General features: G+C 32.9%; 1 protein-coding gene across 1 annotated transcript in view; it reads right to left on the reverse strand.

Moving 5' to 3' along the window:
• Window positions 1–22,753, reverse strand: part of ASZ1 (ankyrin repeat, SAM and basic leucine zipper domain containing 1) — a 105,503-nt gene that overhangs the window by 31,640 nt on the left and 51,110 nt on the right. Inside the window, exons 4-9 of the mRNA XM_069106961.1 lie at window positions 17,872–17,983; window positions 17,308–17,442; window positions 15,348–15,472; window positions 13,408–13,483; window positions 12,647–12,703; window positions 11,135–11,247 (exon numbers count right to left, since the gene is read on the reverse strand). Of these exons, the coding sequence (XP_068963062.1) occupies window positions 11,135–11,247; window positions 12,647–12,703; window positions 13,408–13,483; window positions 15,348–15,472; window positions 17,308–17,442; window positions 17,872–17,983 (618 nt within the window). The remainder of the gene's footprint in view (window positions 1–11,134; window positions 11,248–12,646; window positions 12,704–13,407; window positions 13,484–15,347; window positions 15,473–17,307; window positions 17,443–17,871; window positions 17,984–22,753) is intronic.

Consider the following 22,753-nt stretch of genomic DNA (forward strand, 5'->3'; position numbering starts at 1 on the left):
GTGTGTTCCACTTGGGTCCTGTGGGACTGCGCTTGGCTCCCAGCCTGCTGCGATGGACCTTTCCTGCTGGCCTGCCTTCAGCGGCAGATTTGTTTCTCTCTGACCCTTTTTGGGTTCTGTAGCTCTAAAATTTGTTTAGAGTCATTTTTTACAGGTATTAGAAGTGGTTAGAGCCAAAGCCTACACCAAATTTGAGCTGCTACTCTGCCATCTTTGCTCCACCCAAGGATCAAATGTTTACAGTATAATATAGGGAGATAATATATTTATCCCCTCAGAACAGCATCATCATCAGGAGCCACGGAAGGAATTTACTAAGAAAAAAGGCTTGGAAGTGATTTTTTTGTTCTGAAGATCTTGCAAGAAGAAAGGAAGGAGAAAATAGAGGAGGGAAGAAGAAAGATGGGGTAAATTATCTCACGTAACTGGAGTGTACAAGTAGAACACTATACACAAGGAGGAAGGTGTGGGGGTTTGTGAGCAACACTTGAACATAACTAATCTAAATTGGTAAAAGGAGGGAAGAATTTACTCACAAGAATTGGTTACAGAAATACATTTCACTCAACAGTTAAACAAGAGTGAAAGGGGAGAAGGGACATAAGGGAATAAGGAGAGTAGATTGATGGAGGAATCAAACACTAAGCAAAACATAGTCTAACAATGGAGGGAGAATTATGAAGAGAGATTTAAAAGATAAGAAAGAAAAGATAAGAACCTGTGATTGGGCTCAGAGAGAGGGAGAGAGAAAAGGGGTGGAGGAACAGAAGCATATAGTATCAAACCTAGAGAACCATATATGAACAAAAATCTCTCATGATGACTTTATAAAAAAGAGGTGAAAAACAAATAAATGGATAAGTAAAAGAAACTAGGATGGATGGATTCCACCAGAAACATTATTATCCTGCAAGATCAGTCTTAGTACTCATACCTCATCAATATCCTCTATCCTTGGCACCCCTGTGATTGGAGGGAAGAACAGAGAGGTCCTGCTTAGACCTCCATTTAAGAAGGGTGCTTTGAACAGCCACCTCTTCATCTACCATCTGGCTGCACTCCTTTAGACTTCTCCATAATGACCCCAGCCTGCCACTTTACTTCCTTTCCCTACCTCCCTTTTTTGTGTATTGTCTTCCTTTATTAGATTTCAAGCTCCTTGAGGGCAGGGACTTGTCTTTCTTTTTTTATATTTGTATCCCCAGTGCTTAGCACAGTGCCTGGAACATTGATGTTTAATAAATGTTCACTGACTCACAGATCTTTATAAAAATTAAGCTTATATTATGCAGAAAAAAAACAATTTCTCAAAAATGTTGAAAAGTAGAAATTTTAAACACACCTCTTTCAGACCACAATGAAATATAAATTATATGAAATAAAGAATTGCTGAAAATGATTAAAAATTAATTGGAGACTTAACATAAATTAACATAATCCAAACAAATAGATGAATCAAAAAATAAACCACAGAAACAACAGATAACTATTTAAGATGAGGACAACAGTGAGGCAATGCAAAAAAAAAGACAAACATCCCCAAATTTTTGGGATGAAGTCATAATGGTCTTTGGGAGAAAATTTATATCTTTTAAACATTTTCATCAATAAGATAAGGGTATAGCAGTGAACTGATTATGGAACAAAACAATTTTGAAAACAAATTAAAAACCTCCAATTAAACATGAAAAAAAAATTCTGAAAAATCAAAGAGATCAACAAAGCTGGATGCAAAAAATTAAATTAATAAAGTTAAGAGTCTTTTTTGGTAAAATGAATAAAGCAAACAAACCATCAGTTAATTTAATTAAAAAAGAGAAAAGCCAAATTATTAAAAATGAAAAAGACTGATTTATAATAAATTAAGAAGTAAAGTAAATTAGAAACTACATGCTAATAAAACTGACACCCAAAATGGATGAAATATTTACAAAAATATAAAATGTCTACATTAACAGAACAACAAATAGAAGACTTAACTCAATCTCAGAGAAAGAAACAGAAAAATCTATAAATGCGTTCCTAAAGGAAAAAAAAGCCCAGGAAAAGAAGGATTTACAAGAGAATTCTATAAAACATTTAAGAAAATTAATTCCTATGCTTTAAAACTGAAAAAATAGGAAAACCAAGAGTCCTACCAAATTCCTCCTATGATATAAATAAGGGTTGATACCAAACCTGGGGAGAGTTAAAATAGAGGGGGAAGAAACTATAGATTAATTTGCCTAATAAATACTGATGTAAAATTTTAAATAAAATATTAGCAAGAAGACTACAACAACATATCAGAAAAATTATACATCATGACCAGATTGGATTTGTACCAGATATATGATACTGGTTCATTATTAGGAAAACAAGAAAAAGTATTGACCATAATTATTTTTAAAAATCATATGATTATATCAAGGTACAGAAAAATTTTTTAATAAGATATAGTACCCATTTCTGTTAAAAAAGTATCAGGAAGCATTAGAATAAATGGATTGTCCCTTTGTATAATTAATATCTCTCTAAAACCAAGAGTTAGTGTTCTATGTAAGGGAATAAACTGAAGGCCTGTTAGATAAAATTAAGGGTGAAGCAATGATGCCTACTATGACCATTACTATTAAAAAAAAGTGCTAGAAATGCTACCTATAGTATTAAGAGAAGAAAATGAAATCGAGGGAACAGAGACAAAAAAGAAACAAAATTATTGCTGCTTGCAGATGGTTTACTTTGAGAACATTTGATATTCAACTAAAAAGTTAACTTTTTAGAAATTAGAAACTTCAGCAAAACTGAAGGATGTGAAAAGAATAGTCAAATCATTAGCTTCTCTGCATATTACCAACAAAACAGTAGGAAGGATAGAAAATGAAATTACACTTAAAATAACAATTTGAGGAATCTAGCTGCTAAGATAAACAGATATGTGAATTTAACTACAAAATACTCTTTACACAAATGCAGATCTAAATAAATGGAGAAACATTAACTGCTCATAGGAAGGCTGAATCAATATAATAAAAGTAACAATACTACTTAAATTAATGTACTTTTAAAAAAAGAAAGGTTCTTGTTTATGTCAGTTGTTTTATTTTCTTGTTTTTCAGTCATGTCCAACTCTTCGTGACCCTATTTGGGGTTTTCTTAGCAAGGAAACTAGAGTGGTTTACCATTTTCTTCTCCAGGTCATTTTAAAGATAAGGAAATGGGGCAGCCAGGTAGCACAGTGAGTAAGAACACCAGCTCCAGTGTCGGGATGACCTGGGGATTTAATCCGGGCTCTGATACTCAGCACCACACCCAAAAATAACTGGCCATGTAACCTTGAGCAAGTTACTTAACCCCAATTGCTTTAAAAAGAAAAAAGATAAGGAAATGGAGATAAACAGTTAAATGACTTGCCCTGGTCACACTAGTAAATGTCTGAGGCTATATTCAAACTCAGGAAGATGAGCCTTCTAACTCCAAGCCCTACACTCTATTTATTAATTATGCCAAGTAACTGCTCAATTGTTTTATTTATATCAATAGAATTTCCCCTACTTTCCTTCCTACTCCTCCCTCTAGAGAGCCATCTCATTTAACAAATAATATTTTTCAAGATTAAGAGGAAAAAAAAGCATAAATGATTAATATATTTTAAAAATTTGAATGTGCAACATAACATGCTCATGGACTTTATACCTCTGCAAATGGAGTGGGGTAGGGAAATCTATAGCTCTGAGATATGCTTGTTCTTTGATATTTTGCAACACTCACTTCTGAATTATTTTGTGTGTGTGATTGCTCTTTCCATTTATGAGGCTGTAATCATGGTATATATTGGGCTCTTGGTTCTGCTTACTCATTCTATATTAGTTCACATAGATCTTTACATGATTCTTTGCATTCATCATTTCTAACAGCACAGTAATCTCCCATTACATCATATACCAAATGTAACCATTATCTGATCAATGGACATCTGTTTTCAAATCTTTACTATCACAAGTGCTACTTATAAACATTTTAGTGTGTATGGGGATTTTCTTATGAATGTCCTCCCTCACTGGGGTATTAAAAGCTAGTAATGAAAGCTCTAGATCCAAAGTTGTAAACATTATAGTAATTTAAAATAATTCCAAAAGGTTTTCAACAAAGATTTTGATTCACAGTTCTAATAACAATGCACTCTTAGTGTGCTTATCTTCCCATAAATCCTTTAACACTAACTGCTACTATCTATTATCTATGTGAGTTTGCAAGGTATGAAGTAAAATCTCAGGGTTGTTTTAATTTACATTTCTATAATTATTAATTATTTGGATGACTCCTTCATATAGTTGTTGGTACTTTTGTAATTCCCCCTTTGAGAACTGTTAGTTCATGTATTTGACCACTTATTTATTAGGAAATGGCTTCTGGTCTTATAAATATATTTATTTATTTAGATAACAAACCTGTATATGAGAAAATTTCTAAAAAGACTTAATGCCCATTCAGCCATTTCATTTTTTAATCCTACTTATATTACCTTTCTTAAGAAGCTTTTCTGAGTTTAATGTAATCAAAGCTATCTATTTTATTTTTTGTCATTGCTTCTAACATTGTTGGCTAAGAATTATTGTTGTTGTTTTTGTTCAGTCATTTCTTTATTTGAATTTATGATTACGTATAATCCCATTGGGGGTTTCCTGACCAAGATACTGGAGTGTCTTGCTATTTCCTTTTCTGGCTCATTTTATATATGAGGAGTTGAAGGGAAACAGAGTGATGTGACTTGCCCTGGGACACATAGCTAATAAGTGTCTAAAGTCAGATTTGAACTCAGGAAGAGCATTCATCCTGACTTCAGGCCTAGCACTATATCCACATTGTACTAAGCTGCCCTTTGGTTAAAAATACATCTATCTATATCTGTTTAAAGTATATGATCTGCCCCTCTCAAGTTTTTTTTATTTTATGGTTTTTGATTTTAAGGTCACATTCATTTACAATGTATTCTGGAATACAATTTAAGCTCTTGGTCTAGAGCTTAAATGTCTGCTGGACCAATTTGCGGGGGGGAGGGGGTTTCCAGCAGTTTTTAACAAATATGGAATTCTTTCCTTAGCAATTTATGTTTTCTAGTTTATTAAACACTGGGTTACTGAATACCAGTGTTTCCAATTTTCCCTTGTCTAGAATCATCCCTTCTTAAAACAATAACAAATGATGTGGGTGATTTTTGCTTTGTAATACAGTTTGAGGTCTAGAAGTGAGATGTCCCCTCCATTCCTATCTCTTTTCATTATTTTCCTTGATATTCCAGATTGCTTGCTTTTCCAAATGAATTATATTATCAAATTCTGTAAAGGTTACCTTTGATAATTTGATTGATAGAACATAAAAAATGTAAATTAACTCTGGCAGTAATAATTTTTATTTTATTGGCTTGGCACAGTCCAACCACAAGCACCAAGTAGTTCTCTAGATATTTAAGTTGTTCTTTGTTTAAGTAACAAAAGTACAAAAAGATTTTTACAGAGCCAGGAAAAAAATTAAAATGAAATTCATTCTGGAACAACAGTGGCCAAAAATCTTAATGGAAGTAATGGCAAAGTGTGGAATGGAAGGAAACCTGGCAGTACCAAATCTCAAACTATAGGTAAATTAATCTATACAAGTACTTAGTGTGCTTTGGTAGACTGATCCTCAAATATTTATGCACTTCAATTATTTGTAATGGGCTCCTTTTCTCTTGCTGTCTCTTATATTTTATTATTAATATTATTTAGAAATACTAATGATTTTTTAGTTTATTTTGTATCTAGCAACTTGGCTATTTGCTGATTCTCTAGGATTTTCAAAGTAAACAATTGTAGCAGTAGAAAATTCAGTTAAGTTTCTCTATTCAACCATAATTATGACTTTCACTTCTTTCTTTTCTCTTACTGCTTGTATTTCCAGAAGTATAGCAAATAATTGTGGGGAGAGAATTTGTTGGGCTTCTCTCATTTTTCCAACAATTTTTTCAATTCTAGTTTCTTTTTTAACTTTCTGATAGATGTCAAGAACTGAGACATTACAATCTCCTGCCATTATTGTATTGTTGGCTACGTCTTCTTGAAATTTATTATATTTTTGATGTTGGTTTCTTTTCTATGGTTCCTTTTGCCATAACAGTTTTTCCTTTTTTTTAAATCCCTTTTTATATTCTGAATATTTGTTTGTGCTTTGTCTGATTCTATGACAGCAACTCCAACCTTTCTGGATTAACCTGATGGAAAACAAATTTTATTCTACTCTTCATTTTTGTTCTACTTAGTCTTTATCTTTGAAGTCTATTTCTTGTAAGCAACAGATTTTACTATTCTATTTTCTTATTCAGTCTAATCACTCATTTTGATGAATTAAAAAAAATAGATGTCACCTTTAAATTATTCTGGGATTTTCTCCTTTCTTCCTCTCTAAAGACATACTTTTCCTCTAAGTCAACCATATTCCCACAGGTTCTCTTCCCCTAAACCTCAAGCTCCTGCCCCTTCTCTCCTTATTCCCATTTTGCAGTATCTATTCAGAGATGTCTGGACTTATTTAGCTAATTTGGGACCATATTCCCTTCTGTTACTAATACCTTCCTGTTGGTTTATCTGTTTATTCTCATGGTTACATGCTGAGTTTTCATCCTTCTAAAATATTTGTTAATTATTTTTTCTTATTTTCCCATATCAATCACTTTCTGACTTCTTCCTTTCTGAAGGTGATTACTCTAAGAGTAAAGCTATCTCAGACTCCTCCCATGTAGGGGAATTCATGGTTTAAGGAACTCATTCTCTATCCCAACTCGATTTGGGGGTGGGGAGAAAAAATTAGTTCCAGCTAGATGCTGATCACTCTGGCTTAATCAAGCTTCACACAGCCAAACAAACTGCCATTCAGCCACAATTCCCTCTATTTCTCAGTTTTCTAGCTCAGCTCTGTTGCAAAGCTACACTGCAATGCCAGTTAAAGTAAGTTTGTGCCTTTTTTCTTCTGAGGCACAAGGAAGAAAGGGGAAACAGGTGAGTTTTGCTGTAAGCCCTTGAGTCAGTTGGTGAAGCTCTCTCAAACAGCAGGAGCAAGGTATGAGTTTAAGGATTAGTCTTTTTTGCTGTTAGTTCATTAGGTTTTTACCTTGTTAAGATTTTTAATGTCTTAGACTATGAAGACAGCTAAAATTGTTTTTCTCTTGCTCATAATTCCTATTTTGATGAAGCTTGAGAGGTCATATGGATGAGAAAAAGTGTCTAGTTCTCCATCTCGTTGATTATGTGAGTTGAAAGTTTAAATTAATTTATTTATTCAGTGCTGTATCAAAGTACAAGAGGATTCCTTTACAAAGCTAGGAAAAAAATTAAATTAAATTCATTCAGGAACAACAACGGCCAAGAATCTTAAAGGAAGTAATGGCAAAATATGGGACGGAAGGAAACCTGGCAGTACCAAATATCAAACTATACTATAATTTAGTAATCCCTTAAAAATGAACTGATACTGGTTAAGAAAGAAAGAGGCTGATCAGTGGAACAGATTAGGTACACAATATACAGAAACAAATGAACACATTAACCTATGTTTGATAAACACAAAGATTTCATCAATTGAGAAAAAAACTATTTGACAAAGTCTACTGGGAAAATTCTAAAGCAGTCTAGCAGAAGCTACAGATCAACATCTCATACTTAATACCAAAATAGGCCAAAATGGTCACATGACTTAAGACACAAAGGGGGACATCATAAACAAATTAGAGGAATAAGTAAAAGAATTACTTATTAGAATTATGGATAAAGAATGGTAGTGAGGATCATAGAAGGCAAAATGGACAGATATGACTACATCAAATTTAAGCTTTCACATAAATAAAACCAATGCAGCTAAAATTAGAAGAAAAGCACTAAAATGGTTTAAAAAAATCTTTCTAGTAAGTTTCTCTGATAAAAGTTTTATTCTTAAGATATATAGGGAACTAATTCAAACTTCTAAGAATGGGAGACATTCTACAATCAAAGAATATTTGTAGGCAGTTTGCTGAGTTAGATATCCAAGCTATTAAGAGACACATGAAATAATGCTCTGTATCACTAATAATCAGATAAATGCAAATTAGAGCAACTCTAGGGATCCACCTTTTATTTATCAGTCTAGTAACTATGACAAAAAGGGAAAATGGCAAATGTTGGAGGGGCTATGAAAAAAATAGGTACATTAATGTACTGTTGGTATAACTGGAAGCTAGTCAAGCCATTCTGGAAAGTAATCTGGAACTATGACCTAATTATGAAACTGCACATACCTTTTGACGAAGCAATACTACTACTAGGTCTATATTAGAAAGAGATCAAAGAAAGAGGAAAAGGACCTCATGTACAAAAGTATTTGCAACAGCTATTTTTGTGATGGCAAAGAAATGTTAACTTAAGGAGGTACCCAACAATGGCAGAATGGCTGAAAAAGTTATGATCTCAATATAACTGGAATAATACTGTACTCTAAGAAATGGAGAAGAGTATGGTTTCAGAGAAAATTGAATGAACTGATACAGAGTGAAGTGAAAACTAGGAGAAAAAATTTATTGCAATAACAAGTGTTGGAAAGACAAACAACTTTGAAAGACTTAAGAACTCTGATCAACACAAAGACCAACCATGATTCTAGAGGATTCATGCTATCCACCTCCTGATAGAGAAGTGACTGAAGACTGAAACATGGCTAATGTGAGATTTAGTTTTGCTTGACTATGAACAGGGCAGGGAGGGGTGACAGAGAAATGATTTTTATTTATTGAAAAAAAAAAAGTAAAAATAAAATTAAACCTAGAAAGGTAAATTTGTTTGAACTAGATGGACCCTATGATGATGGAATGCTACCATTCTAATAGTGGGAAAACAAACAAGTATTCTTTCTGAACCTTAAAGTCTTCAAAGGGTATTAAGAGAGTTAAATAAGACAATGCAGCACTTGGGGGTATATTGTTTCAGTTATCAATTAGGGTTTTAATGTGGAAGGAGAAGAGGAAGAAAAAGTTAGAATATATTATTGTACAAAAGAGTAAGAAGGGAATGGAACTTGCTATCTCTTGTGACTGGGGTACATGTGAAGAAGAAAATATAAAATGGAAGAAGTGATGGCTAAGATGGCTTATCTGAAATGGGCAAAGTAAAGCTGAACACACAGAATTTGAGGTAGAAATATATTAAACTCAAGAGGGAAACAAGTAGGTATAAGGGATGGGTTTAAGAGGTAGGATAATACCCAGATGGCTATCACATTAAGCAAAATAAACTTCATAATCCTAAGGAGAGAATTAAAAGTAGAAAAAAAAGGAAAGTAAAAAAACCTGGAACCTAATGAGCTGGCCATGAATTGAGAAATGGTTGAATAAATAAATTATAGCATACAGATGTAATAGATTATAAAAAAATGGATTACATATTAGTTCACAGTAAGAAATAATAAAAAAACACTTGCAGAGAATCCTGAATAGTATGAACTAGTATTAAGTAAGTAGAATCAAGAGAATAATTTATACAAGAACAAGATTATAAAAAAAAATAACTTTAAAAGACATAAGGACTCTGATTGATGCTATTACCAAGTATGTCTCCAGAGGATAGGTTATCTACTTCCAGACAGAGAAGTGACAGATATGAGATACAGAAAAAGACATTTTTTGACATGATCACTGTATGAACTCAATTTGTTTGACTATGCTTATTTAACAGTTTTTCCCCTTCCCCTTTCTTTCAATTTTTAATGGGGGCATAAGCAATGCTGGGGGAGAGATGAGAGGCTGGTAGTGATTACAAAAAAAGGCAGCCATTGAAAAATTTAAAAATGCACAGAAGACAACAGAATGAAGTACAATCAAATAGAACAGTTCTGAAAGTAAAAAATGAAATTTATTATATACCTTTTAAAAGCAACAAAAAGTATGGAAAGGAAATTCATATACATACACATATACCACTTTTTTGTGTTCTTTGTATGCTTTTTTTGGATGCTGGAGTTAATAAGAAAAAACAACAACAGTAACACCAACAGGACTAATTCATGTAGATGAATCCCTGGTAAGGGATTCAAGTTCCTAAGACATAATGAGGGAACAGGAATAGATACCACTTTATATGGAAGCTATGTTCAGTCCTTGACTCCATTCCAGTTCTTAAATTTAATCATAATGAAATCAATTCTCTGAATTTTAGATGATCAGAGATAAGTAAAGAATAAATTTGTGGATCTAAATATTGCCATTGCTCAAGGGAAGTACTATTCATGAGCAGCATTAAATGAGTATTTTCCAGGGTGTACTGCTAGTACTGGTATATTCTGAATGTCATTTACTCATGAAACTCCCATTAGTGACTGAATAGGTTCCTAGCTAACAGCAAAGGAATTCTTTGCTGATACAAGTCTGAACCAAGATTAAGGCAGAAAAGTAGATGCTTTATTTTTATATGGTCTTAGGGTATTTATGGTCTACACAGCATTTCAATCACTTATATTTAGAACCTGACAGACTATAATTTTGAACATGAATTTTCTTGATATGTTGACTCTTACAAATTTTTGCTATAAAAATACTTGAATGAGAAAGAGTATTACATGAAGAGAAAGTCAGTGGCTTTAGGGCTGTCAATATTAAAGGAACATACATTGTTTTCTAACATTCCAAGCAAAGTCAAGTAAATGAGCATTTATTAATCAAAACAATGAACTTTGAAGATGAATCTTAGATTGATCAAAACAAACAGGAGCCAAACTAACTGAGCAATCATTTGTGTACTTGCCTCTAACAAGATGCCACAAGAAAATAAAGTAAGATAGAATATATTTGAATTTGTAAGACTATGTATTATTTCACTTGTTTACAGCATGCTTTTAAAAATAGATGTTAAAAAAACAAAATTCATAGAAACAGAGAATTTTAGAGTTAGAAGTCACATAATCTTACCTAATGCATGAATCTTCTCTACAAAATTCTTTGAAGAAAATTTTTTTACAATAGTATTTGCCTAGCAAAATTTTTAAGATTATTCAACAATCAGAATCATCAGCAGCAAATTAAAAATAACATTTAGTTTTGAAAAAAAAATACACCTCTGTTCTAATCAACAATTTGGCCAAAATACATTTATCTTACCTGATTTCCAAGTTTATCACTTCAGTCAATTCTCCAAATTTTATTTCCTCTACCTGTACTTCTTTAACAGCATCCAGTATTTTTTGTTGATCTCTGATATTAGTAATTCCATTCTAAATTTAAAAACAAATTTGAGATACAATGATTAGGAGAGTTATACACAAGATTTCCAAGAAAACAAGTTACTTGATGAATAACATTAAAATAAATAGGGGTAGTAATTGGACCTGTGGTCTCACTCACACAGGAAACTCCTGAATGAAGAAAATTCTTCTACTAATTCAGGTCAGTACCTTCTTTACAATATATGTTCTTGAAGAGTTGTCTAGAGCATTGATAGTTATTTGATTTGCCTTTCCTCCCTTAATTATCTCCGACTTACCATGTAGATAGCTTTATAGTCATTCTCATGTTGTCTCCTTGATTAGACTGTGAACTCCTTGAGGATAAGGAATGTCTTTTGCCTCTCTCTATCCTCATTCCTTAGCATGGTGCTTAGCACTTAGTAGGTGCTTAAATAAATACTTATTGACTATACTGACTTACATACAGCCATTATGTGTCAGAAGTAGAACTTAACTGAAGACTGGGGTCCATGTCCAGCTCTCTCTCTTTATTCATTGTAACATTGAAAAAATGAGTAAGTTTCTAATTTGAGATGAGTTAATTTTTAGTATCTAACTATATTTTCATCTTAGGAACTTATTTATTTTACTATATTTGTTATTATTTATTGACATAATTACTTATTTATATTGTGATATACAATCTAAAAATAGTAAGCAATACTGAGATTTCAATATACAAATATACTAAACATTACAATAGGATTTCATTAAAAAAAATAGAGGAGTCTGTGGTATGTTTGAATGATGACAGTCCTCCTCTCCTTAATCAGATTTCTTCTATTTTTCATTCAATCAGGTAACTAGAATTTGTTTACTACATGCCACACATTGTGCTAGAAGCTAGGGATATAGGAACACAAACAAAACTACAAAAACCTTAAATTATTCTCTTAAATGCAGTAACTTTTATAGGTTTCTTCTCTGTAAAACTTCACTAGGGTATTTAATCTTTGTATGTTTTACAAGTAGTAGTTGCTCATTAAAACCGCTAGATGGCAAGACAATCATACTGTTTTCTCAAAGATCCTATAGAGTCAATGCAGTCTGGGAGATATATTGAGAGTCAAACTCAATAATAGCCTACTGGTTTATAAATGGTTTTAGTATTTAGAATGCAAACACTATTTTACCCTGATTGAGACATCTTTCGAATCCAAATACAAAAACAAATTAACAGTAGAATTATGCCTTTTAATTTTTTGTTAAAGCAAATTATGATGCTAAGAAAGTATATGAAACTGGTGACTTAAAATGAAGGAAATGGTAAAAACTCTATCAATGACTGAAACCCTATTCTATAATTTACAATTAAAAATAATAATGTCAAAACAAATTATGGCAACACAAAAACAAAATACAATTCAATGTTGTCAGAAATACTAGCCTCCGTGAAGTCTTCCTTTCTCATGGTCAGAAGCTGCCGTAAGGTTATCTCTCTTTCCTGAGGAGAAAAAAAGTGTTAACTTGGTGGAAGGAAAAAAATTGTTTCCATTTATATTTTCCACCCCTCCTCAAGTAGGCAAAAGACCACTTTCTAAAATTTACATGAATTAAAATATAACAAATATACAATTTAAACATCATAGACTATAAAACTTAAAATAAACTGTTTTTTTAACTTTAGTTTCCTCCTTCAAAAATAAATAATCTTATTAAATTGTAGAGAAGTTTTATTTCAAGAATACAAATAATTTCTAATGTTATAGCAAACTAAAATGTCCTTTAATTTGTTTAACTCAGTATTTCTTTAGTTGATGAGGTTTCTAGATGAAGATTCAAGGTCAAGTGGAATAAAAATTTCCATATAAATATTTGAATTATATGAAAAAAATGAATTTACAGAATAGTGGAATACATGAAGAAAATGAATATTCTTTAGGAACTAATGTTTTTCTAAAAGGGAAAATAGCTGTGGAGTTAACTGTCATGTCAGGCAGTAGTAACTGCTAAAACTCTTGATATTATATGTGAGGAAGATGGTACTTAAAAGTTACTAAAGCAAACTTTCAGGTCCATTATAAAAAGAAAGAAAAGTTGCAAACACTAAAAAAACCCCAACATTATAAAATTCTTTGATATTGTAAGTCTTGCTAAATGTAATTTCAGATTAAAATACACTAAAAAATTTTACAAATGAAAACTTACTTTCAGTAATTCTGTTATATGCTCAAGTCCAAGTCCATGTAAAAATACTTCCAGAACCCCAAAAGCTGTATATGAACTGTTATTCATAACAATTTGAGAAGAGAGAAGAAAAGTACATAAACCAAATATTTATCAAATATAAGTTAAAGATATGTCTGTAGATATAAACAGGCACTGAATTACTAAAGCAAGTATCAAGACTTCTTAAGTGTGGAAGGTGTGAGGGGTATTAAAAATTGTGATGATCAAATATGGAACTCTGTGCCAATAACTTCCTAGTTTAGAACTACCTTTTCATATTGAGGTATAACATTATTGTTAGCTATTCATTCACCTGAATTCCTTAATTTAATTGTAATATCCATAAACTCTAGGGCATTTTTTTATTTGTAGAAATTTCTACCTTGTTAAAAAGGTGAAGAACTAGAAAATAAAGCACAATATTCCTTGAACATCATCTTGGACCTATGGTCAGGAAGGTCCAAGTTCAAATTCAGTCTCAGAGACTTCCTAGTTATTTTGAGCCTGGGCAAGTCACTTTACCTGTTTCAATTTCCTAAGCTGTAAAATGAGGATAACACATAGTCCCCAAGGTTGTTGTGAAGATCAAATGAGATAATACTGTAAAGCATTTTTCAAACTTTAAAGTAAGTGCTATATAATCAGTCAGTCAGTAAATATTTATTAAGAGTATACTATGGGTTAGGTAGGGCAGCTAGGTAATACAGTGGCTAGAGCTCTAGGTTTGGAGTCAGGAAGATCCAAATTTAACTGTGAGCCCAGACATTTACTAGCTATCTGACCCTGGGCAAGTCACTTAACTCTAGTTTCCCCCATCTGTAAAATGAGCCAGAGAAGGAAATATCAAACCACTCTAGTATCTTTACCAAGAAAACCCTAACTGCGGTCATAAAGACTTGGACACAGATGAAACAACTTAACAACAAAAGGTGCCAGGCCACTATGCTATGCCCTGGGGATACAAAAAGAGGCAAAAGACAGTCTCTGCCCTCAAGAAGTTTACAATCTAATGGGGGAGACAACATGCAAACAAATATATACAAAGCAAGCTATATAGAAGATGAATGGGAAATACTTAACAGAGGAAAGACACAGTAATTAACAGAGGTTGGGGAAAGCTTCCTGTAGGAGGTAAAGCATTTCTGGCAAGGGGGAGACAGAAAGAATGGCTGTAGCTGAGAGATGGAGTGTCCTATTTGTGGAACAGCCAGGAGGCCAGTGTCACTGGCTCAAAGAGTATGTTTTGGAGAGTAAGATGTAAGAAGACTGGAAAGAAAGGAAGGGGTTAGGTTATGAAGGGCTTTGAATGTGAATCATAACATTTTGTATTTGTTCCTAGAGGCAATAAGAAGCCTGTAACAGGAAGCCACTGGATATTAAGTAGGGAGGTTATATAATAAGTCTTGAGTTTTATGAAAATCACTTTGGTGACTGAATGGAGGATGGATTGGAGTGGGGAAGAGACCTGAGGTGGGCAGACTCACCCACAGGCTATTGAAATAATCAAAGTATCTGGTGATAAGAGACTGTACTAGAGTGACAGCAATGTCAGAGAGAAGAAGGGAATATATTCGGGAGTTGTTACAAAGTTAAAATCAGCATGTCTTGGCAACAGTTTGGATATGGGGGTGGGGTGAGGAATCTAGGATGATCCCCAGGCAATAAGACTGAAGGAATGGAAGGATGCCCTCTACAGTCATAGGGAAGGTAGGAAGTACTGGGTGGAGGGAGATTTTTATATTTTTGTGAACTTTTAAAAGGCAATTTATCCTAAGTGAATCATCCTATTTTCTTACAATATTATGTCAACAACTTATAATATTCATATTATTCAATGATTACTCATAGTCATTCAATTTCTAACAATTCACTTAATACTGATTTAAAATTTATTTAAAATTTCAGTGATGTAACTTTACCTAAATTTGTGTTCTTTTCCTGTATCACCATCTGTTGTCAAAAGTCTACATATAGCTTCCTCTTTAGTTAAGTGTTGGAGCTTTCCTTGCAATGGATTCACATTCAAAGAAAGTAAAGTGAAGAGCTGAAAATTTTAACAAACTCATTTAAATTTAGTTAACATTAACAGCGTCTACCATGTTAACTTTAAATTAACTGAAGCACACGTTCACTCATATTCTTACTGGCAATTTTAGTAAGATGAAGGAGACAAAAAGCATTTTCTCAAAATAATTACTTGATGAAAACAATTGGAGGATCAAGTATGTTTTAAAATTGAAATAAGAGAGGAAAGAGACTTCAAAAAATATCTCAAATTAGAAAATGAAAGCTCTCTTTAAAAACATAACTAAAGATATATAATATCAATGTGGAAATGTATTTTCATACCTCAAAGGTATACAACTCAAAATGTGAATGTCAAAAGTTTTAAATAGAAAGCTATTTAAATCTAAATGGCCGATGCTTAAAGTGTATTTTACACAAATTCTAATTAATCACATCAAAACATTTCACACAAACAAAAAAATCCTACTAACCATTGGAAGATAATTTAACAAGTAAATTGTGTATAGTAATGTAATTATTATTGTATGAAATCAAATATAGTCTACGTGTAAATAAATCTAGCAGTAAGCTAGCTAAAGACTGCTTTATCCAAATTTAAGAAATATGACATAAATGTTTAAAATTTATTTTGGGGATTATTATTTTTTTTTTAAAGCAATTGCGGTTAAGTCACTTGCTCAAGGTTACACGGCCAGTTATTTCTGGGTGTGGTGCTAAGTATCTGAGCTAGGATTTGATCCCCAGGTCGTCCCGACACTGGGGCCAGTGCTCTTACTAGCTGGGCTACCTGGCTGCCCCATATTTTGGGGATTATTTTAAAAGACTTAGTAGCATGGATGATGTTAGTAACTCTAAGTCTCTTCTTGTATTTCGCGTTCAAAAATTATAACAAAAGCTGTTTTTGATATGGCAGTTAATTACCATGATGATCCTTTTGTCTCATTCAACAAGGAGTGATTAAGTGCTTACATTGTGAAAGGCACTTATGACGACATATTGAGAAATCAAATTTAATATTTACATGCTGTCATGGTTTAAAAAGTTAACCCTTAATGTTTTATTTAGAACTTTATAATTTATTCTCAAGACAAATATTCTATATCACTTTTTGTACTTGAAATATTACACAAGAGCTTTTAGTGAAAACATTCAAATTCTGACCTGATATTGATGTCTACCCAGTAATTTACTATTATGCCTGTCATACTCTGCCAAACAACATTTTATGTAAGGCATATGATTAAGTATATGTGCCATGATTATATAGATACTCTTGTTCCATATTTATTTAGGTGGAAAGTAAAACAATGGAATGTTACATTCTGAATTCATTTCTTTGAATTAAGATTGTGAAACTTAATGTTACTTCCATATGCTCAATTTTTGAATACTCAGCTGGCTTTCTTTACAGGAAAATTAATTTTAAGCCCTCAACATTCATATTCAGTATGTTCAAATAAACATATCTTAATATAATTTCATTTATAAAGCTAAAAGATTTTGCCAAGCTTTAATAAAACTTTAAATTTAGCAACTCAGACAATTAAACATCATATTCATGTAGTGTTAAATGAAATTTTAGTAATTATGTTCTGGGGAAAAAAAGACTCACCATAATTAAACCTTTTACTGCTTGTCAGATTCATTATTAGGATTTTTTAAAAGGGCAAAACATTTTACCTCTGACAAAGCTTCAGGTTGTCTTCCTCTTCCCCTTCCACTACCTTCTCTATCTCTGCAAGTTATATTTATATATATGTTTTATATATTTACATTATTATACATAATCTAGGTTATAGATTTATATTATATACACACACACACACATACACACACACGTATATTACATACCTCTGGATGTTTATTTCGTTTAGCAATCTCTCCTGCCGTCTTTCCATCTTTGGTCTGTATTGTTTTATTAGCTCCCAGTTCAAGCAACTTCAAAACTACACTTCTATGACCCCTACGTGCTGCCCATATTAAGGCCTAAAAGGGGGGGGGGGGAGGAAGAGCATTCATTTCATCCTATATCTGTTTACTCCTAAAGTTAATTCCAAACTCTATCACATCACAATTTTAATAAATTAAAGTAATAAACATGACCAAAGTTTTGTAGTTCCATGGAATAAAAAGATCTATCCAGTTAGTGAATTAACAGTGAGTTTAATTAACAGTTAATTAGTGCAAAATTTTTCTCCTATAAAATATTTCCATTTGAAGGGCCAAGCTTAAGTCTTTGTAGATTAGTAGAGGTTCTATTTTGTCAGAGGTGTATGCCATTTTTCTGATATCAGCAAAGAACATGTCCAATAAGTCTATTACCTCCTAACTTTTCCTACTGCCTGAAGGAATTTTCTACATGTTAACAATGTTGTAGAAACATGAGCCCTTAACAATAAAGATAAGAAATCATACTGTATAGCCATTTTCATCTTGGGCATTTATTTCTGCTCCATAAGCAACAAGGAGAGCAACAACCTGAGCATGGCCTTCTTGAGCTGCATACATGATTGGAGTCATACATTTCCTAGGGAGGAAACAAAACAAAATACTCAATATTTAAATGAGAACAACTTGTTAATACTATTACTAGCAGCTACTTTTTTCAATTATTCAAACTTCTATGTTGGTATTATAGTACAGAATATGAAATGAAGATTTGTGACAAGTCAATATATTTAAAAATGGGTAAACCATACCAATAATAGAACCAATAAAAGGAAAGAGACTTTCTTCATATTCTATGATAAATGTTTACACAGCACCCTCTAGTGAAATTCTGTGTAATATTTACTGAATGTTATAATTTCCATCACAAAACTTTAAATCTTTTTCACTCATGTAAAAGGACTGATCAGGCTTGAACAAAACTGCATTTGAAGATTCTACTCAGAAAATTTTAATTATTATAACCAGGTATACAATAAGGTTTTTTTTGCTTTTTGGAGGGGGAAAGGCAGGGCAATTGGGATTAAGTGATATACAATAATTTTAAACACTGAAAATCTCACTATAAAAATTCATTTTTGCTTATGGCCTAATTTTATTATCATGGTAGAATCTACTCCTGAGCTTATATTTTACTCATTTTAGAACTGTCACCTCCATGCTACAAAGAGGCAATGGAACAGAGTTTGTGCAAGTATGAGTAGTGATCTCAAAACAGACTATATCTACTTTCCAAGGACCAGCCTAGCTAAGTATGAAGAGGCTTATCATAATAGCATGGGCATTTGATAATGAACTCTTTGGTCATGGTAATCCATGAAGCAGAGAAAAACACAAAACTGTCTTTTAGTTCAGGGTAGCCTCTATATATTTCTGTAATAATAATGGAGTAGAGTGATAGAAAAGGGAGAAGTTACTAAGAATGTTATTCTTAACTATTAACTTACCTGTTAGCACTTATCTTCTAGGTAAATAGAGGGATATGGCAGCCAAACATTCCACATACTAGTAAGTTACAATATAAACTCAATTAGGAAATATTATAGAAGAATAGCAAAATATTTTTATGAGATTTCCCTCCCCCCCTTCCTAAATCATGGGATGAAGGAGCAAAAAAACCTGGGCAAGACAGCAAATACAACAGTGGGACTCTTGCTAAGGAGGATGATGAAAGGTCACAAACAATTTCAATACAGAAAATACTGAAAAGCAGTAAAGAGAAAAAAATAAGTATACAAAAAATTTCGTGAGAGATCAAATTAAACTAAATCGTCAGAAGAGTATTTAAAGATGAAGCTGTAAGGATAATAAAACGAGATAAAAAATGGAAAAGTTCAGTTTGTCAAAAATCATTTAACAGGCACCTATTATGTGTCTTGTCAGGGACTATGTGTTTAGGAGGACACAAAGAAAGACAAAAAAAAAAACCAGTCCCTACTCTCAAGAGACTTCACAGTCTAAAGGAAGGAGACAATATGTAAATAACTATGCACAAAACCAAGATTTATATAGAATAAATTGGAAATAATCTCAGAGGGCAGACACTAATATTAAGGACTAGAAAAGGCTCTTAAAAAAGGCAGAAGTCTATCCAATTTGGATGAAAGAGTGAACAAAGAGGAAAATGCATAAAATTTCTAGAAAGGTAGGCTAGAGTCAAGCTTTGAAGGGCACTGTACACCAAAGAAAGGTTTTTATTTTATCCTTGAACCAAGAGGGAGCTACTGGAACTTCTTGAATAGGGTAATGATATGGTCAGAACTGTCCTCTAGGAATATCACTTTGACAGCTAAGTGGAAGATTCATTGGAAAATTAAGAAAACGAATTAACACATTATGAGACTAATTATGAGACTATTGTAATACTTCAAGTGAGAGGTGAAGAGAACCTGACATAGGGTAGTAGGTTAGAGCAGAAGCAGAAGGACAGATGTTACGGAGGGAAATAAACTTGGCAAGTGACAAAGGACTTAATTAAAGATTACTCCTATATTGAGTACCTGGGGGACTGGAAGGCTAGTGGTGCCCTTGACAAAAGTAAAATAAGATTGATGGGTGGAGAAAGGTAATGAATTCTGTTCTGGACATGACAAGTTTAGGATGCCTAACATCCAACTGGAGAGATCCAATAGGCAGTTGGTGATATAGTTCAGGAAGGAGACTTAGGCCATAGATCTGTAAGTTACTTGATAATTGAGAGCTGATAAAACCACTATGAAAGAGGATGTTGAGAGGGAAAAGAAAGGGAGTCCACAGCATACACCTATAATAATGAGCAGAACATAGATACAAAAAAAAAAGTTTTTGAAAAAAAGGAGTTGCTAAAAAGGTAGGACAACCAAGAGAGAAAAAGAGAGCAGTGTCACAAGAACCCAGGGAAAAACAGTATTCAAAAGACAGTAGTTAATAGTGTCAAATACTTTTATGATTGTTTAGTTGGGTTTCCTTACCAAAAAGAAGGAAGACAATTTGAAAAGATTGTTAGATTTGGTAACTGAGAGATGATTTAATAATTTACAGAGATTTCTGTGAAAACGATAAGGTCACAAGCCAGATCATACAGTGTTGAGAAGAGGAAAGAAGTGGAGACTGCTTGTTCTAGGAGTATGGATGTAAAATATACAGTGATAACTTACGTTGTGCTGCTGAGCAGTACTGAAGATTTCACAAAACTATTAACTGGGCCAACTACAAATTTGTTATTTAATCTCAACAAGATCCTCACTGCTAAAAGGCAAAATTTTTGCTCCTCCCCAAGTGATGACTACATTCCCTCAAGTGTAGTTCCCAATCTTTCCTTTACTCTTCAAACCTACCTCCAAGTCCTTCTCAGCATAGGACTTTCTCATACTTTATTGTGAATAAAAGGCCATTTGCCATTCAGATCACTTCCCTTCCCTATTCTATATTTCAACATCCCCTAGAAATCATTCAGCACCCTCTCCTCCTTAGTTTCAGCCTCAAATGAATAAGTGGTCTTTCCCCTTGCCAAAGACACACACATTCAATCTCATCCTCTTGGTTCTCTTCCAGCAAATTACTCCTACAGTCATACTGACTTCTTTCTTGCTGTGTAAGACACAGTTCTCCTTAAAAACAAAAACAATCAAAACATTAAACTCCTATGTTTCTATATACCCAAGAGGATGAAACTGGTGACTAGAATTTGACCCTGTATGTGTATATTTTATTCAAGAGAAATGAGATAGATAAAAGGAATTGGAATGGGAGCATTCAAAAATCAAAGTTATCCATTTTGCTTCAGAAGGCTCTCTTGCTTATTTGTAAATTGTTCTATCCTGATAGGTAACACGTTCCTTGTTCTTCTAATTTTCTTGTGATCATCTCCTTTTATATCTAGGTCACATACTCGTTTTGATCCTATCTTGGTATATGGTTTAAGAAACTGGTTCATGCCCAATTTCTGCCAGACTGCTTTCAAATTTCTGGGGGTTTTTTCCACCAGATAATGAATTCTTATCCCCCAAATTTAAATCTTTACATTATAGTAACCTTTACACAAGGTTACTATAATCCTTCACTAATCAACCTGTTTCTTAGCTAGTACTGAATAGCTTTGCTATTACTGCCTTATAGTACAGTTTGAGGTCTGGTACTATTGGATGAAATTTTATTTTCTTTGAAATTCTTGACTTTTTGTTCTTCTAAATGAATTTTGTTATTTTTCTAACTCAGTAAATCTTTTTTAGAAATTTAATTGGGATGGCATTAAATAGATTAGTCAGGCAAAATTGTTATTTTTATTATTTTGGCTTAGCCTACCCACAAACAATTAATATTTCTCCAATTTTAAATCTGACTTTATTTGTAAAAAAGAATGTTTTATAATTTTGTTCATATAGTTCCTGGGTCTGTTTTGACAGGTATACTCTTGGGTAGTTTATACTGAATATAATTATTTTATATGGGGTGTCTCTTGCTATCTCTTCTTGCAGGGTTTTGTTGGTGATGCATAAAAATGCTAACAGTTTATGTGGGTTTAGTTTACATTCTACTACCTTGCTAAAATTATTAATTTCAACTAATTTTTATTTGAATCTTGAGGATTTTCAAATATATCATCATATCATCTGCAAAAAGAGATAATTCCTTCTCTTACCCTCTCCCTCCCCCAATTCTTAATCTATACAACCTCTTAAAAGCCCCTCCCATCTCCTTATCCCCTCACCTTCTCATTCTAAACATAAAAGATTTCTATACCCTTCTAGATGTATATATTGTTCCCTCTTTAACCCAGTTCCAATGATTAAGGCTCCAGCACTACCAGCTCTCCACCTCCACTTGCTTCTTCTATACCAGCTCTTCGTTTCATGTCTCATTTGTATGACACAACTGCTCCTTTTTACCTCTTCCTACCCAGTTTTATTTTTCAGAATCAACCCAACATTAGCAGCTCAGCCCATGACTTTCTTTCAAACTACCTAAGGAATGATGGTAGCCTTAAGAGTACTAATAACATTTTCACATATAAGAAGTAAACAGTTTAAGCCAGGGGTGGGGAACCTGGGACACAAAATACATCCTTTTATTAAGGAGATTTGTTCGGTGAAGTTTGAATTCCCCTAGAGGGCCATATGGTCACAGATTCCCCATCCCTGAACCTAATTTAGTCCCTTACAATTGCTCTTTAATGTTTCCCTTATGTTTCTCCTGAATCTTATATATCCAATTTTCCATTGAGTTCTAGACTTTTTGTCATAAATATCTAAAAATCTTTCAGTTCATAGAATGTCCTTTCCCCCTCCCCCCCTAGAATTATACTCAACTTTGTTGGGTAAGTTATTTTTGGTTGCAATACCAGCTCTTTAGCTCTTCAAAATAGTATGGT

This window comes from Petaurus breviceps, unplaced genomic scaffold (assembly GCF_028583685.1).
Source record: "Petaurus breviceps papuanus isolate PSGF00001 unplaced genomic scaffold, PetGlider_PUasm1.0 84, whole genome shotgun sequence".
Taxonomy (NCBI): domain Eukaryota; kingdom Metazoa; phylum Chordata; class Mammalia; order Diprotodontia; family Petauridae; genus Petaurus; species Petaurus breviceps.